Consider the following 18,144-nt stretch of genomic DNA (forward strand, 5'->3'; position numbering starts at 1 on the left):
AAATTTTGAATTGTAGTTGAAAATATTTTTGCGTGGAATACGATTATTTTTTATTTATTACTGCAAGGAGCAGGTTCAGATTGAATATTGACAAATTCTGAAATTGTTTCTGTTTGTTTATTCTGTTGAATATTTTAAAGGCTCGTTTCAGAGTTGAATAATGAAAAGAATTTTTAAAAAACATTTTCGGTTCGCTGCTGTTGCAAGATCAATATTGGAGAAAGATTAAATAAATGTTCTTGTCTGTCCAGAGTGTACTATACAAACGCAGTGTTCGTCAGTACGCGAGAATCATGAATCACTATAACGTGACAAGATAAAGTATCGGAAAATTGTCAATAATGCGGAGGAAGAAGATGGCTGTAGAAGTTGCTGGAAAATTGTTTAGACGTCTGAAGATGATTGAACGATTATTATCCTTGCAGTTCAATTTTCCTTATCGGTATTGCTTATGTATATAAATGAAAAATATTTTTTACAAGCATCATATGTCCCACAGTTATTACGAATAAATAAATAAATGGATTGACAATAAAAATTATAATAAAAATATATTATTTCCTGTGCTCACAGGTTAGACATCGAAATTGATAATCGATGTGCTTTCTTAATTTTGAATTGATCAAAATGATGAATACTTTATGTAAAATAGAATGCGTATTGTCAATATTCAATGCATAAGTCGCTTAATTGAAAACGAATGGAAATAAATAAAAGTTGTACACGAAAGTTGAAGAGATATTGACGCAATTAAATAACAGAATTATTGAGAAATTTCAGAAAATCTACAAGCAGACATTCTGATGAATACTTACACAAGATGAAGGCGGTCTCAGCTGAACAGTGGACGTTCTGACGAAGTTCTACGTAACCGCGATAACCCGAGTGAAAGGTTGCGTCCTGGCTTCTGTAAATTAACACAGACTCATCGACATTCCGATAGTTAAGCGGAATATAACGTTAGATAGTGCATGTAAACAAGTCCGGATAGAAACTGCGTTCCCAGGTTCTTCCCCTTCCAATTTCAATACTTAAAATGACACCAATTGAAACGAAGATAAAAGAAAAACCTGTGCAAACATCGTCCCACCTATTGCTCTTCACTGTATTCGCAGCTGTCTTACTCTAAAAATTAATTAGCTATGATGAAAGTCAAAAAACAAGTGCCTACAAAACAATTTAAAAAAATAGAATTTCTAGTCTAGAAGTTGTTTAAAAAAAGGATATAGCCTACTTCTAGAAGCTATTTTCAAATGTAATTATCTATAAATTATTTCTTATAATAAATAAACAATAAAAAAACTTCCTACTATTACTATGACCGGATATAATTATTGTTATTCCCTGATGTATAAATGAACGACCCAAAGTTGGTCTAACAATAGCAGAAAAAAAAGGTGGATGACCATCAAGTCGATAAGAGATCCAAGATTCCAAACGGCTCCTCGATCGTCGATCACGCAGCGCATCTCGCCGACTGATTTTTCAATCGGGGATTCCGAGAAACTTTTCGGACCCCTGGCCTTCGGTTCGCGGACCTCGGTATCAACAGGATCCAACGCTGACATATCGGGATAAACTGTCTTCGAAAGATTATGGCGATGACGTAAGATCCACACGCCCCCCACCACTTTGTCAGAGATCAGGCCAAGGCATCAAAGTCTCTGTCGAAGAAATTGTTCCAGACAGTCTGCTTCTTCCCTTCTGAAAGGTAAGACCTCGCTGCTTTGGTTCGTTGTAACACTCGTTCAATCACTATAGTACACCAGTATAGACAGTATAGATCATAAGGGTGTTCCCATAGATCTTTCGCTCACATTAACAAAAGTAGGAGCAGCTACAGTCTTTTTAAATATTTTAATACCAGCTAAAAGGTTCGACAGAATTGGTCAAACTATACTTTCTAAAATTGGAAAGTCGGAGATCCTCAAATATCAGTTATAAAATTTTATTAATTTTCTTAGAATAACTGACTTTTTGTTTTATTTCAACTGTATCAATTTTCCTTGATAAATTGATACAGAAGTGCAGTGAATATTGAAATATAATGTTGTGCTTGCTTCCAGGACCAGTCTGCTACAATGAAGGTGTTGATTCTTGCCGCAGTCGCGGCGCTTTGTATTCAATCGGTGCTCAGCGTCGACAATCATGAACACAACAAGGTCGTGTGCTTCTGGAACAGCACGGCGTTCGAAAGACAAGGTAAAAAGTCATGCAAAAAATTTTCTTGAACCCAAGCTTGGTCGTACTAGTGTCGTACCTCCATCTATATTTAATCTCTCATTTACCTACCGAATAGAAAGCCGCCCCTAGTCATATTCTCATATCAAAAGAAAACTGTACTAACAAATTGTGCCCCAAAAACATTTTTACATAGTTTACTGAATTATTTCAGGTCCAGGAAAGTTCCAGCTGGACGACGCTCGCTCTGCACTCTCTCTCTGCACCCATCTGATTTACGGATTCGCTGGGATCACAGCTGACAAGTTCGAAGTTGTCTCCTTGAACCCGAACCTTGACACTGGTGCTGGGTACGCCTACTACAGGCTTGTTCCCCAGCTGAAGAAAGCCTTCCCAGACCTGAAGGTTTACCTCAGCATCGGTGGCAACGCTGACCCTGAGGACGAGACTCACAAGTACCTTGTCGCTGTAAGTCTTTCTAGTCAAATATTTTTCCATCGAATAGAAATTGCGTACATTAATACCAAGGTAAAATAACATTGGTATGTTAACATACATGTTGGGTTTAATAACATTACTATGTTAGAAGTAGTGCACCGGTATTTTCAAATTCTGTGAATGTTTTTCACTGTTTTGTATTTTGTCTACTCATTTCTTGTCAGAAATGCATACAATCCGTCAGCTAATAATGACTTGATTCAAACCATTCACAGACAGAGACGTCAGAGGCAAGGTCCAAGTTCATCAACTCCGTGATCAGGTTGCTCAACGATTATGACTTCGATGGCATTGATCTGGCCTGGCAGTTCCCACCGGTGAAGGTAAAGAAGCAGCGTAGCACTCTTGGCTCCTTCTGGCACGGAGTTAAGAAGACGTTTGGATATGGAAAGTTCAAGGACGACAAGGAACAGGAGCACCGTGACGGTTTCACTATCCTGGTCCGTGACCTGAAGGCTCAGCTCAGGCCCAAGTTCAAGGCTCTGACCGTCTCCGCTCTGCCCCATGTTAACAGCAGTGGTTAGTATCAATCCTTAAAACAGGAGCACACTACAGTATCCTGCCAGTAACTGTGAAAACATTGTGCAGAGTCACAGTTATAGGGATATCCCAGTGGTAGGGGTAAAATGTTGACAGTTACCGTAGAGATCTTTTTCACAGTTACGAAGAGGATACTACAGTGTGTTCCTACTTCTCCCCTATCAGTCAGTCTTAAGGAGAGCTATAGTTTTCTTAGTGAGAGTGCTCCGAGCATGTAGATTCAAGTAAAATTGGTCAACGCAGTGATTCGAGGCTTCTGTCTTTCCTGTGTACCATGAGATCGCGAACGTGCCGGGGACGCAGGTGCTTCGATCAGCACGTTAAACGCTGCGAATCAGTGTGCGCGCGTTTAAACTGGTTTGTAATCAATGTCACGTTCTCCAAACACTGAGCCGGACCGGGATCACCGGGACGCGTGATTCCGCTGGAAAATGAATTGTAAACAATCCGTGTGGATCGTTTCTTTGCGTTTATTTAAACACAACTGCACACAGCTGACAGGAATTGGGAGATCAAGGGTTCAGCGGGAAGCAAATATGAAAAATTATTCGGGTGAAATTAAATTGCAATTGGGTTGACCGTGTTTGTAATTGGTTTTTCAGTTTACTATGACGCCAGACTGTTGGCGCCGAATATCGACGCCGTGCACCTGTTCACTTTCGACCAAAAGACACCTGAACGCAACCCTCAGGAAGGTGATTACCCTGCGCCCATCTACGAGAGCTATGGACGTGGTCCTCAGGACAATGTTGACGCCACAGCTAGGTGAGAACAATTTGTAAAATCATTTCACGTAACTTTGACCACGTCGGTCAAGGTCAGTCGAACCTTCCTAAAACCCCGTTTCCGTCGGGTTACAAGCCAAAAATATCCGTAAAGTATGAATTCTACTTCAAGGTACTGGCTCGACAACGGCACACCAGGCTCGAAGATCGTCGTGGGAATCCCCACGTTCGCCAGAACATGGAAGCTGACCTCCGAGAGCCAGATATCGGGTGTGCCACCCATCGTTGCCGATGGCGCAGGAGCTGAGGGGCCGCACACAGGCATCCCAGGTGTCCTCTCCTACGCTGAGGTGTGCACCAGGTTAACCGAGAGTGCCGTGGGTCGTCTGAGATACGTGAACGACCCCTCCAAGAAGTATGGCAGCTACGCCTTCCAGTCTTACGACGAGAACACTGGTGCGGATGGCATCTGGGTTGGCTACGAGAACCCTGACACAGCTGGAAACAAGGCTGCCTACGCCAAGGCCAAGGGTCTGGGCGGTATTGCTATTTACGACCTGTCCTTGGACGACTTCAGGGGCATCTGCACCGGAGACAAGTACCCCATCATCAGGGGTGCTAAGTACAAGCTGTGAATGATCAGAGACTGAGGATGAATGGTGAGAAGAGTCGGAGGGGAATCTCTTGCACGCTTTACTTACTCCTGGACACACCTCTCTTCAGGTTCTGCAAGCCCTAACTGCTCGCTGTGTTTGTCTCCTACTTTTGTGTATTCACAGTTCCTTGCACAAGATGCAGAAAAGGTTTTGTCTTGTCGCGTGATGGAGTAAATGAAATGTAACGTACGCGTGAATAAAAGTCATCATATGTTTTTTCAATTCTGTCTGCTTCTTGTTCATTCGGGAGGGACTTTGGGCGACTGGATAAGTAAAGGGAGCCCTGGAGCTGTATGTATAGATAATATATTTCGTGCAGTCTATGAATTTGGTTAAACACATTTGCTCGGGTGTGTATGAAAGGTTTCCTTGTAAATGGACTAAACTTTGGTAAATATATCAAACGTTAGGAGTTATGGCACACGAGACATAGCTAATCCGCAGCCACTCTTATTACATAGAAATGAAACGCTTCTGAAATCTTTGTTGTGTACAATCAGTTCTGTCTGCCACGCTGCCTCCCCTTTGAAAGTATCCTATCGACGAAGGTGCTTCAATCGAACTCACAATGGTTTGTCAACAACAACAACAACTCGCCAAACACTCGTGCACATTGGTTCGGTGAACATAGCATCCGTAAATTTATTTATTTATTTTTTTGTTTACCTCTGTTATTTCTTTCGAGACTGCTGCTTTATGCGTGGAAGTAACGATCATCATGAACAACCAATAACAGGCCGTGACGTCCGTGAATTACAACTGAAAGTTTGTCCAACTTGTAATTTTACGCGCGTTGTTGAAATAACAATCTTCTTTTTATTAAAAGAAAAATATAACATTGTCAAAGTAACGTACTCTGATACTTCCACCGGGTTTCTTGTATAGCTGTAGGGTAGTGTACAATGTCAGCAAAACAGCAGGCCAGAAAGAGTCACAACAACAACACGAACACATCCCGCTGCATAATCATAATACTTAGAAAATACTGGGCATGGTAGTTGGAATAGCTTACACACTATAGTACAGTTAATAATTCGATATACACTTTACCAGGGGTAGGGCACTCATTACATTACGGTATTTAATATAATGAAATATAATATGTTTAGCGTTACAACGTACAATAACACAATTGTTATCCCTGATACTTAATCCTAATGCTACTCTGACTCTCGGTCCTCGGCCAATTATTCATGCAAACTCGTTCACAAGTCTGGGGAGTCCAAAACTACGAACTATATCGACAGGAAAATTAGACTTCTCGCACGGTATTTTACAGACGGGCATGAATTTCTTGTATCAACATGGACGAACAAATTATTACAGATGAAAAAGAGAGGTTCAAATGAGGATAAATACGTAGAAACAAAAATTAAGCACCAGCACCTCGATGGCTCGAAGAGTTGCGCTCTCCGCTACGAGTAGGATGTCCTGGGTTCGAATCCCGGTAGAGACAACAAAATATTTTTCCGACACCAAAAATTTAGGAAACCAAGAGGAAACACTCGCCCATATTACCGGGAAATGGGAAAAAGTATTTGGAGACATGATCAAAAATAATTTCCCACGTTTGGAGTATCTCCAGACTCAGGCTATCATCCATAATTCAGGGAAAAGTTAGGAGGGGTAAACTCCCTCGAATTTCCTGAAATTATGTGGTTGTATTAGGACCTCCCGAGCTCCGGAGGTATCCAAGGGAAATCTTCCAGTAATTTCCCACATTTCCTGGAATCCTAGAGTATCCAGAAAATTCAGGGAAATGGAAAAATTGTGGATATCCAAAGAGAAAAAAGAGAGCAATATGTACAAGGAACCATGCATATCGTATGAAAAGAAAAGAAAGAGGGTGGTACAGTGGTGTAGGAAAGAATGAAATAGGGAAATTGAAGGTGTTAGGGTGAAGTTGAATGCCTGCATTTCCCACACCGGTTCCACGACTTAGAAGTAGAACACTTCCGAAGGAATTAGGCTCGTTCAAATTGCGTTGTGTATCCTGAGTTTCGCGAACGAGTTTCGGCTGGAGATAGAGAATCTATCTCGAGGACAATCGAAGGATTCTAAACAGGAACACGACACACTCGACGAGATTTTACGGTTACTGAAAGCATGTTATCAGGCGCGTCTGACGGGAGCTCGTCGTTCGGCGAGCATATCATCCCGGAGCCGGATAGTGAAAAAATAAGTACGGAGTTTTTATATATCTCTGCTTGTGACTTTCATTCTATGAGTGAGAGAGTATATACTGTGTGGGGGAACGCTCCCTCGAGAAACCTATGCTCCTTTTTAGGATAGTGGGCCCTTTTAGGAAGAAACGTGTCTGGTTGCTGTATTTTATGTTCGTCGATTTGATCCCCGACGGTTCAACGAAAGTATTTGCTATCCTAGAAAAGTATCCTCTAGTGTTTAGCTAGTTTTACCTGATCGTTAGACATCCGTCTATTATTTATCTCTCGCGTTTTCTGGGAGGTGGAGGGAGGGACACTGGAATGAAAACGTTCAACGTCCGTCTACATACTTCTGAGGTTCAACGATGCAGGTCAGCAGGTTAGGCTCTTGAGGACACACGCACAGCTGCGAGAAAAAGGGGAACCAGAATAAGGTTCCCCTGCAAGTTTTCCGGACAGCCGTCTCTATGTTTCACCGTTCGAGTATCGAAAAACATGTCCTCGAGAACGGTCTGCACTTCGTAAATGCACATCAAGTAAATGCAAATCGCGCGATTGGTCAACTTTGAGATAAAATATGGCATCATTAAATATAGTGACGGCTGACGATCGAATCGCTGCGAGCGGGGCAGATAGGTTCCCTTTTTTCTCTCTCTCTCTCACTCTCTCTCTCTCTCTCTCTCTCTCCCTCTCGAGGTAAAGGCAAGGCGTATAAATCATTCGGTGTGACGGTTTCAGGTGAGTCGAGTGTCAATGAAACGGCGGGTGTAATCGGAGGTCCGCCGATGCTCGCGGTGATTCGATGTTCAGCGGTCGATAACATTTTCTCAGTATAATAATTTCCTCTGAAACGTTTTTATAAATCTAGTCACCTCGCAACTTCGATTAATTTTGTACAACGAAACTTTGTCTCCGATACAAATTTCTCGTTTAGCTTCTCCGAACAGGCAACGCAGACGAAGATGTTTCTGGTTGGAAATCAAATGCGAATCGTGGGGGTAATCGATAGTTGAAAGTTCACCATTCGGGGACGGATTTAGTTGTAAAAATGCAAGCGTGTAAAACGTTAGAATCCTTGGTTGCATTTCTTTTAATTCGGTTCGGTAATATAATGTGTAACCGAGGGGAAAAACGAAACGATGCTACTCGAAGAGTATTTTGTAAATCGGTATTCTCCCCAATATTTTCACCAAAAAAAAAAAACAAAAAACAAAAATGAAATGATTCACCGTAAGAAAAATCGAAAGAATTATAGCAGTGCGTTCTCGTCGCTGGAAACGAAATTCGACGCGAGAACGTTCAGGTAAGATGAGGGATGAAATTTGGAAAAATTCTGAGTGAAACAGGACCCTCTATTGGTTCTAGACGTCTCGCACTGCGTGCAAGAGATCGAATTCCTTCGAAATCTTTTGTATCAAATGGTTCGTCCTTGATCGGGCACGATCAAAGCTCGCATTATGTTTCGATTTCTTATTTGATCCTTAAGTTCTCTTAATTATATTAGTAACGATCGTTAACCGCTTTACGAGCCGTGTAACAAAAGTCTGAAAATAAAAGAAAGAAAGAAGAACGAACGAACGAACGAACTGAAACTTACTCGTTAACAGAAAACAGAGTACAACAACGGTCGAATGATTCAAAAACGCACACGTGTACACGACTGACTGCCGCGTCAGCGCAAACAAGAGATAAACAACCATTTAATGAAGCCCCTGTTTCTCTGCGGGGCTCGAACATCAATTCTTTTTTTTTCGTACATCGAGATAAATACTCCGATTATTTGCGAGTCCATTTAACAACGTTATCTTTTGTATTTCTTCTTTTCTCCCCCTCCGCCAGCATGCTAGCATAAATACTCTCCAGCCTCTCTTTAGCTTAAAAACGATACAAACACCCATCCCCTCTGTGGCCAGAGGCGAATTTCTCGAAACTCAACAAGCGACAGCGCTAACGACTCGACGTCACATTGAACGAAGAACTTCCTTACTGTTTAGTGGAACACGCCCTCCGCAAAATGGGACGCGTGTTCTTGTAGTCTCCTTCGACCGGGTTGCTGTCATTCGAGTCTACTCGATTAGGTTTCGAAACAGATGCTCGAGCGAGGGCTTCGAATTAGCACTGACCGATTGGATGCAGATCTGCTTGCACTTTCTCTGCCACAGTGTGTTCACACAGTTGAAAATAAACCCAATAAAATGTGGGGAATGTTTGTGCCACACTTTGGGAGCAAAGGTTTGTTCATTTGGTACCAAACTCTGCTTGTAGCAGAATTTGGTCCCCATTATTCTACCAATTTGGCACCAAAGCTTGTTGACAAATTCCGAGTCAAATTTGGAAACAGATGGAGCGGAATTTGAGTGCAAACTTTGCTTCAAATTCCATGCCAAACTGGGGCCAAACCTTGGCTTCGCTATAGAGGGCAGGTCGGTCTAAATCCTTGCTCTACGAGTACATATCAAGCAAAATCGGAATAAACCTTGCTGTAGGAGGAAAAATAGAATTTTATTTAAACTTCTAAATTTTACGGTTCATATATTTTCAATAATTTAATTCTCTTTTTCTCTCCTACAGCAAGGTTTACTCTTAGAACAAGGTTAGGTTCGCTCTTAGTGCGACCGACCTGCCCTCTACAATGAAACCAAGGTTTGGCCTCGATTTGGCCTCGTTTTGGCTGCAAACTTTGCGCTCAAACACCGAGCCTAAAATTTGGTGACAGATTCATAGCAAATTGTTTACTGGGAGGTAACCAAAATTGTGAAAATGAAATGGGGATTCCACCAAAAAACAATTTTTCTCTTCCGTTGGGATTTTGAGAGAAGAAAGTGCAAGAATCGACCTGTGTCAGTTCAGCAGATAAACTCGAGTCCCGTTAACAAATTCCTGAACCCTTCGACACTCCATTCGACGCACTCGTAGTAGCTTTTCTTCGCGTGAAATGTCCCTAAGTATAAAAAGAGAACACAGGTTGTGCAATATTCTCTTCAAGTCTGACTCGCAGTCGCCTTCTCCTGTTGAAAGCATCGGCTGGCTCAACTGACTCTCAGTCGTACAGTCATCCTGGATCACTGCGAACGCCGTTCGAAGATCTTGGAAAAGCATCGAATACAATTCGGCTCCCAATTCTGGTCTGTCACGGTCAAATAGATTGATCAGACTGCATTTTATGGCAACCGTAAGTTATGGTTATCGTAACGTTATATTTTTGAAAGACACGGTTACTTAGTATAATCTAGAGGCCAGCAGTAGGATCGAGTATGATCCTGAACAGCATTCGAAGTGACCAAGGGACGCCCATCGGCCAGCCCGAATCCTCAGCCCTGGCTCGGTGTAGCACCGGTCTGCGACTCCCAGGGACCAGCTACCATAGTCTTTACATAACGGAACACCGTGAAACGTTGTACCTATTATCTTGGTCCACATTGTTAACGCTGAGTACGCGCAGCAGCCTCTCGGTGTCCTTGCAAACGTGTCTGCTCTGCTGCTGCTGCTTCATCAGCCTCATCGACTTCTTCCTTCTCCTCTTCTTGGTCTGCGGCAGGGTCAGCTCGAACATCTGAACGAGCCTGAGCCTGATAGGCAAGCTGGCCTCCTCTTGTTCGTCGTCCTCGTACGTCGACTCGTTGATCTCCCTCTTCTGAAGACTCTGGAACGCGTAGTTCATCGGCATCAGCTTCTTGGGCTGGGAAAAGGAGTCGTGGACGCGTACCGGACGAGCCAGGGAGGACCTTTTCTTGACGGGGGTCAACAACAGCGGTTGGTTCTTCAGGGACTTGGACTGGCTCGAGCTCTTAGGGTTCTTCGACAACCTGGTGTCGTTCAGGCGCGACAAGATCTTGCTGTTCTCCTTGATCGTCGAGGAACTAGTCAGGCTAGATGTTCGGTAGTTCGGCCCGTTCTTCGGGACCAGGCTGTTGCTGCTAGGCTTCGGGATTTTTTGCTGTTGCTTCACGTTGTTGTTCGTGCTGTTTGCATTGTTGTTGTTGATGATGATGTTGTTGCTGGTGACGACGTTGGTTGTCGCGTGATGGCACTGCTCTGCACACTGCAGACAGTCGTAGTACTTCTCGGCCACGTTTCGGCGCGCTGAAGCGGAGAATCGGTCGCGTGGGTGTGCACGACTCTGACGCTCGCCCGCAGGGTGGCCACCCTGCCGAGGCTGTTGTCACACCTCTTGCAGGTACTTCAAAGGGCAAAGGGTCTCCCTGTAAAGGACCTCGCCCTCCTTGCCCGTGTGGTCAGCTGAACGGACGTCCGCTGCGCAACGCACCATTGCCACACCGTCCACCTCCTCGCCTACCTGGATCACTATCTGCAAAGGGAGCATCTTGTGAACCGACGCGTTGATCTATGATCGACAGACTGGGCGTAGTCTAATTCTGCATGGTCAACCCCTTGCACTATGATTTGATTTTGGTCGGAAAGAAATTAATACAGTAATTTTCTGAGTCTGACTCGACGTCATAGTGGAAGGGGTCAATGACCAGACTGCGGATCTTTGTACAAGATGGCGTATTTCAAGTGGCAGCAGAGAAATTAAGTTTTCGCAAGAGAGCTGGGTCTAGCCTAAGCCCTCAAAGAATAGGAAACGTAGGATGGATCAGGGCATCGAACTGATGAGTTGATTCTATGAGAGGGTGGTGGTGAGACTACTGAGTTGATTTCTCAAAGAACAAAGAGAATCGTAACAAAGGAAGTCCTGAATTAAGGCGAGGGAGACTTCAAGCAGTGCTTACAATGGTGCGCGCAGTAGAGGAGTTGGAATGAGACCGAGGGAGAGAAAGGGTAGAGGACTTGTTCGGAAGCCTAGCTTGAAACCGTAAGGTGTGACAAGGAAGCAGATGAAATGAAGAAGACATAAGAAGAAAATGAAGAGAAAGGTTTAACAAGGTTTGCAATGCGGATGTCTGACCAGAGAGATGTTATTACACATTCTTTCGTTAGGCTTGTAAAAATGATTAATACCTGATCACGCAATAGTGTGATCTGATCAGTAAGCTGTAGGTTACGCGTGACCTGGAGGGTCTTCTGTCCAGACTCCACTCTCATGACGTACGCGCTTGGGAAGTAACCGACTCGTCCACCCAAGCACTTGCCTTTCCACCAATCCCTTTCTGATTTGTCGATCACTGTTATTTTATAACCAGCCCTATAAAAACATTGCAACAACGCCGGCATTAGCAACGTGAAAAAAAAGTAACGTGTACAATCAAACAACGAGAACCAAAGAGGAGAAGGAGGGTCAAGGTTCGGAGTTAGAAGGGCGAAACGAAATCGACGGGTTAGTTCTTAAGGATGTCAGCCTCCGGGAGACGTGTCGCAGTTCGGGTTCTAAGTATATACAGTTCCTGTGGCAATGATTACTTTAAATCCAATTCGTCCCGGTGACGTGCGTCGAAGTTGTAGAGGGCTACGTAGAGGTTGTTGGGTGGCGGGACACGTTTCCCCGGCAGATTTGTGTGATTCTGATTGTTAGTATGCGGCGACGGGCACGGCGAAGTGCTCGCCGAGGAATAAGATTTCTCGTTCTCGTCCGGTAATTCCATGCTTGACATCCTGGTGGTCCCTCTTATGTGCTTGTGAATGCCGTGACCTTGGCCTGGACTACATGGAGCTGAAATACGATTTTTAAGTTAGGGTATCTTTCGAACAATCCACCAGATACGAAAGAATTTATTTGAGACTAGGATATACGAAAATCTCACTCAATACGTTGGCTAGTCTATTTAATATGGTAACGTAAAATGTAGAAAAAAATTTTTTAACTCTGGCTTTATTTAACCTCTGGATATAATAGTCCTATAGGTCAGGCATTCAGCTGTAAAATATTTTTCATATTGGACCACAGGGCGAAAAGTAAATGGGGGACAAAGTACGATTTTAGCAAAATCTTTCAGGGCCTGTAACTTTTGATTAAAAATAGGTACGGACTTGAAATTTCCGGTAGAAACTCACAAAAAAATCGAGCTTTCCGACGATGTATAACAATATATATTTTCTTTAATTTATACGTAACTTTTTCGCATTTTTCGTATATTTTAGGATGAAAAAATGTTATTGAGTGGCTACGTTCTGCAAGAAGGGGCTGCCTGACGTTAATCAAAAACTGATCATTAGTAGTCATTTTCATGCCCATTCGAATGGCGCGTGACCCACCTGGGGCAAACGTTTAGTTTTTAAATGGCGGTATGGTAAACTAACAGAAATTGAAGTTGGACGCACCGAGCTTGAAACGAAGCTGCACAGGGCATAAATATGTTAGCATTATGAATATTACAGCTAGCCAGGATGCAAGGCGGACCACCTAAACGTTCCCGATGCTTCGCGGCACCTCTGAAACGATTCGAGTTGCATGCGCGGTTTAACTATGCAGTTTACTTACACAATCTGTTGATGGTACCACTGTCGGAGTGTCTAGGCGGCGTGGATTCCCTCTGGCCGCCGGTATAGTAATCCCTCGAACGATGCCGAACGTGAGCGGTGCCTTCCGGGGAATCCAGGCTGAGGCTCTTCATCCTCAGGTTAAGCCTCTCTCGTCTACGTTGCGGGCTATGCGGCGCTTCATGTGCCATAATTATCGACGATAACAAGTTAGCGTTTGAGACTCGACTGTTGCTCGACGTTGACGCCATTTTCTTTCTTTCTTTCTTTTTTTTTTCTTGTTAGTCACAGCTAGATTCACGTGTGTTTCAGACCAGGTCAAGCAAATCGGAGAGGGTCTCCAGCAAACCAACGGCTACTCACAGTGGCGTTCGTCGACGAGTATTACAGTCGTCTTGGACACGCGCGACACAGCGATTCGCGACAGTTGTTAGAACAGAGCAGAAGGTACAGAAAGCTTGCTTGTTAGTAGTGCGCTCAGACAAAGCAAGTGCACGTTGTGCGCAAAGTCGAAAGAAACGTGGGAGGTACGCGACTCAACAGCTGAAATGAAAGACAGTAGAGAACACAACGACGCTCTCCTCGATCATAAGGGAGCATCGCTGAATTTTTTTTTTTTTTTTTTTTTTTAGATTCTTTGTCAACAAAATCGGTTTCGGTGGCGTCAACGTCGAGGCTGGTAGGACACGTATCACGAAACAAAGGACACCATAGACACGGTCAAACACCATGAATGCACACAGAAACGTTTCTTTTTCAGGCGAAAAAATTCGACCAATGCCGGGATTCACAGAGAAAAAGAGAATTTTACAAAACATACTGTACTCCTTCTTTTTTTTTTCTTTCTTTGCAGAACAGAGAACCAAAAAATAGATGCGTATATATATATATATATGTGCGTATGTATATATGTACAGAGAGAGAAATGGGACACGACTCGCGCGAGAAGAAGTGACAGCAGGAGGTTGCAGAAGAATACAAGATTTTATTTACAATATTTACACGGGATCTCTGTGATGCTTTCAGGTCTTTTTTATATTTTTTTTTCCTTCTCTTCGGTGGGATTTCGCACGCTTTTGATCTGCGGATTCGTGTTACAAACACCGACTGCTTTCCACGATCTTTTACTCCCTCGTTTATCCTCCTTCTGTCGTCCTAAATTTTCCGATAAATTTTACAAGTCGACAATCGGAGAATCAAAGGGATACAAGCGCATTTATTTGTTTAACAGCGAAGAAACAAGACAAATCGTTTATTTGCAACTCGACCTGTCCGAGTTTGCAAAGCTGAGCATTCGTTCGGAAAAGGAAAGATACTTTGAGCAAGTTACACGTCGTTTTTTTTTCTTTTTTGTTTTCAAAACACGTCTCCCTTCTCTCACAATCAACACGAATCAATCGAAGACTATCCGACAACAATCCCAAATTCGACAAAACTCCGGAGCAGTCTCGTTTCAAAAGAAACTATGCGGTGGAAATCTCGAGCATCTCTGATTGTTTGATGGAACGTTAAAAATAATCCGAATGCAAATTTGGCCCTGCCGGGTATCGCCGTTACTGTGTGCCATTCGCGAGAATTATAGTAACGTTTTACATGTGATTTGCATTACGCGGATTATTCGAAACTTTGATAGTATATTGGGGCATCCTTACCTTTACGGCATAGTCTTTTTTGAAACAACCTGTACGTAATAAACAAAAGTCCTGCAAATAATTTCACCGCTTTAGGAATTTCGGGTATTTGTATTGTTTGTTTGTTTTTTTTTTTTCGTTTTATAATTTGGTCATGCTGAATTCAAGAATTGCTCGAGGATTCATTGGCCCAAGCGAACATTGACGGTATTCTATAATTCAGCAATTCCAAATCGATTTTGCAAACTAGTTTCCAACTAGTCGTCCCGGACAGACAAGTACAAGTACAAGCTTGTTCTCAACAGCGACTAAATAAATGTAAAATAAAGTGGCAATTCCATGGTCTACCCGTTTTGCAGCGTACGTTGATGGGAAATAGCGTGAAAAATGTTCGTACCGCGTCTCGAGTCGACGCGAGCCCTCGCAACTCCGTCTACGATTATGGCGATTCCCTAATTCTCTTTGCAGCATTCCTCCTTACATACTCGGTCGAACAAGAAACATTCTAGGGGGAAGGGTGAAGGCAATTGTTTCAAGAGTAAAATAGTAGCATCACAGTAGAACAACTTCGGCAACTCCACCTCTCGTTCCTCGGAAATTCCATCGATCCTATTTTCTGTGTAACATAAAAGCGTTCACGAACAATCCTGTCTCTTTTCGTTCCGTTCAGACTCCGCCATTTCAATTCCATTCGGCAATTCCGTGTTATACGAAGGATAATTGAGCACCTTAAAACTGATAAAAATTATTATGTCGATCGACTGTGTCCGGCCGATTTAATTGTGCTAGCAATTCCATCCATTAGTCCTGGCAATTCCACGTTTACCAGGCCTAGCAATTCCACGATTTTCGAGTGCAAATACTGATTCAATACCACGTTTAGCAGGCCTAGCAATTCCACGATTTGCGAGTGCAAAGACTGATCAATTCCACGTTTAGCAGGCCTAGCAATTCCATGATTTGCGAGAGCAAAGACTGATCAATACCACGTTTAGCAGGCCTAGCAATTCCACGATTTGCGAGTGCAAAGACTGATCAATTCCACGTTTAGCAGGCCTAGCAATTCCACGATTTGCGAGTGCAAAGACTGATCAATACCACGTTTAGCAGGCCTAGCAATTCCACGATTTGCGAGTGCAAAGACTGATCAATTCCACGTTTACCAGGCCTAGCAATTCCACGATTAGCGATTGTAAAGACTGATCAATCAAATTTTAAATCGAGTCAGATCAGCGAGAACAACGATTCCGCTTTCGAACAACACGAAAAATTGTCATTAGACTGTACAACGCTAACAATTCCATCGAAATGCACAAGCAATTCCACGTTTTCCGAGCACGAAGACTGATGAATCAATTATTAAACCGGTCTGTATCGTCAACGACAACGATTCCTTTCATGAACAATACAAAACACGCTCATCGGACTGTGCGAAGCCAGCAATTCCATCATGACACACAAGCGATTCCACGGTTTTCCCATGTAAGGTGAACGGTCGGTCGGTTCGGTCGTTTCGACGATCGCGAACGTGAATTTTTTCGTTCGCGAGCAGTGAGGAATTATGCGAGACGCGACCACGCGATTTCCAGATGAAATTCCACTTGACGGGTCATCGTTTCCGGTTGCCACCGCGATAAGTAGGCTCCAGAAGCCTCGGCGACGAGACCGATGGCGTCTCCTGGGTCATCAACAGCAACGGTTGCCCGAACGGCCTGGTTCCGGACATCGATCCGCCGCTGCCTCTTCCTGCTCAATGGAATTGCAACGATTCCACGGTGACTCTCTGATGCGTGTAACGCTCGCATAAGCTCGAAGCCGGCTTTCTCTCTCTCGAAGCGATCGAGTTAGACGGCTCTGTTATTTTGTGTGTGTACGTGCGTGTGTGTTAGTTGGCGCAATTCCACTTTAGTCACAGCTTGCCAGCCTTCCTGTAGGCTTCTTCCGGGCTCTTATGATTGTGCATGATCGCTCCGATGACAGTCTAGGTTCGTCTGTTTTTTTTTTCTTTGGACACTTAGGTTTTGGAGTTGCTTGGAATTGATTCGAATGCTTCGGCGAATTGTTAGTCGCTGGTGCACTGGAGTTGCTCTGTTGTGATTTTCAGACATGGGGTTCGTCAGTGTTGGGTCTCATTATATAGTTACAAATAATGTAAATTTATTTTTTAAACACTAAAATATCGTATCGTTCGATTCCTCGCGTAAAACTGAACAGAAAGTATGTAATACATTTTGTGTCTACTCAGCTTCCTTCTCGAGTAAATCAAGTTTCAAAAAGTACAGCTGAAGCGACCAATCACGTTTAAGGCGATTTTTCTCGAGAACGGAGGCTCGTAAACGAATGATGCGGCACATGTTTTCGGTCCAGTTTTTCACGAGGGTTCGACCGATGGTCGAATTTTCCACGGAAAATCAATTTTAACGGTGATTGTTTTAAATAATTTGCTGAAATTGTAATTTTTTTCATTTTCGCTGAGACCTAACACTGGTCAAGAGGAGAGGGCAGGAGGCATTCGCGCAACGAGACTCGCGGAAAAGTGGGAAAACGTTTTCTCGCCTCGAGTGGGACGCCACAATGGCGGACTCCGGAATGTCGATTTTTAATCGCGGGTCTTTGAGGGCTTCAGGTCCTCGAGTGGGCTCTCAAAGACACCTCGGAGGAGGCTTTACGAAGATCCTTCAGAAGATAGTCGATTCACCGCGCCTCGATATTTTCCCGTCGAGCAAATGCAGATTTTGCACCGCGCTAATTATTTTTTGACGTTATCTGACTATCGAGATTTCTTTTCAATTCGACAGAGTAGCTAAGTATTAATTGATGTTCGAAATTAGAGGCACTCTGAAGAGATTCAACACCTTCGTCAATGTTTCAATATTTTTGTTTCCTTCGTGAACGGTTAACGTTAAGATGATGGTGAGATGACGAGAAGCTGGATCCCTCGATCGTGGATCACCGTTGATCTATACACGCTTTGTTGAATTAGTTCCCCGGGTAGTCGAGACAGTCAAAAAATTAACGATGGGTAAAGGGGGAAGAATGAAGATGAAGCAGGAGAAGAAGAGAGCCAGAGAGAAGATCAGAGAGACAATTGAAGAAAAAAGAAAAAAGAGAGAGAGAGAGAGAGAGAGAAAATTACGAGTCATGTCCCTGAAGAAGACAAGCATTCCTTCTTCTGATTAAAAAAAATAAAAGAAAGAGAACAGGGTCACGTGAGATCTTGAAGCAGAAAAACAGTGACTCTTCCGTTGCATTATTAATGGAGCCTGTTTCTGAGTGCATTTGGTGATTTTCCTCGCTTTTTCATGGCACTGTAAAAACACTCAACTATAACGCGTTCTCAGCTTTTGATGCTGCAAATTGTTTCAACGAA

General features: G+C 43.4%; 3 protein-coding genes across 6 annotated transcripts in view; 1 reads left to right on the forward strand and 2 right to left on the reverse strand.

Moving 5' to 3' along the window:
- The first annotated feature begins 1,581 nt into the window (after positions 1 to 1,581).
- On the forward strand, positions 1,582 to 4,822 carry Idgf4 (Imaginal disc growth factor 4). Of its 2 annotated transcripts, none has more exons than XM_076796697.1 (6): positions 1,582 to 1,711; positions 2,067 to 2,202; positions 2,396 to 2,649; positions 2,895 to 3,198; positions 3,822 to 3,984; positions 4,099 to 4,822. In XM_076796697.1, exons 2-6 carry the CDS (start codon positions 2,082 to 2,084, stop codon positions 4,577 to 4,579), a joined length of 1,323 nt encoding a protein of 440 aa, XP_076652812.1. In that variant the 5' UTR covers positions 1,582 to 1,711; positions 2,067 to 2,081; the 3' UTR covers positions 4,580 to 4,822. The 2 variants fall into 2 exon arrangements, with proteins under 2 accessions (XP_076652812.1, XP_076652813.1); XM_076796698.1 differs by having other exon boundaries at positions 1,585 to 1,711; positions 4,117 to 4,822.
- A 68-nt stretch (positions 4,823 to 4,890) lies between these two features.
- On the reverse strand, positions 4,891 to 10,927 carry LOC143359176 (uncharacterized; the record flags this gene model as incomplete). The annotated part of the gene is made up of 1 exon (XM_076796925.1): positions 4,891 to 10,927. A coding segment is annotated over one exon (792 nt), but the record flags the coding sequence as incomplete, so codon positions are not given.
- The window catches only part of Stacl (SH3 and cysteine-rich domain-containing protein), a 56,108-nt gene continuing 48,881 nt past the window's right edge, over positions 10,918 to 18,144 (reverse strand). For all 3 annotated transcript variants that reach the window (XM_076796669.1, XM_076796671.1, XM_076796668.1), the window contains 4 exons: positions 13,145 to 13,321; positions 12,127 to 12,376; positions 11,728 to 11,911; positions 10,918 to 11,074 (listed from right to left, as the gene is read on the reverse strand). In XM_076796669.1, the coding sequence (XP_076652784.1) occupies positions 10,928 to 11,074; positions 11,728 to 11,911; positions 12,127 to 12,376; positions 13,145 to 13,321 (758 nt within the window). In that variant the 3' untranslated portion in view covers positions 10,918 to 10,927. The remainder of the gene's footprint in view (positions 11,075 to 11,727; positions 11,912 to 12,126; positions 12,377 to 13,144; positions 13,322 to 18,144) is intronic.

The sequence above is a fragment of the Halictus rubicundus genome, chromosome 11, assembly GCF_050948215.1.
Source record: "Halictus rubicundus isolate RS-2024b chromosome 11, iyHalRubi1_principal, whole genome shotgun sequence".
Lineage (NCBI taxonomy): Eukaryota > Metazoa > Arthropoda > Insecta > Hymenoptera > Halictidae > Halictus > Halictus rubicundus.

Coding starts and splice junctions, on each gene's coding strand:
- Idgf4 (XM_076796697.1), top strand. CDS start 2,082: ATGAAGGTGTTGATTCTTGCCGCAGTCGCGGCGCTTTGTATTCAATCG. Junction 2,203..2,395: donor CACGGCGTTCGAAAGACAAG/GTAAAAAGTCAT, acceptor GAATTATTTCAG/GTCCAGGAAAGTTCCAGCTG. Junction 3,199..3,821: donor GCCCCATGTTAACAGCAGTG/GTTAGTATCAAT, acceptor TTGGTTTTTCAG/TTTACTATGACGCCAGACTG.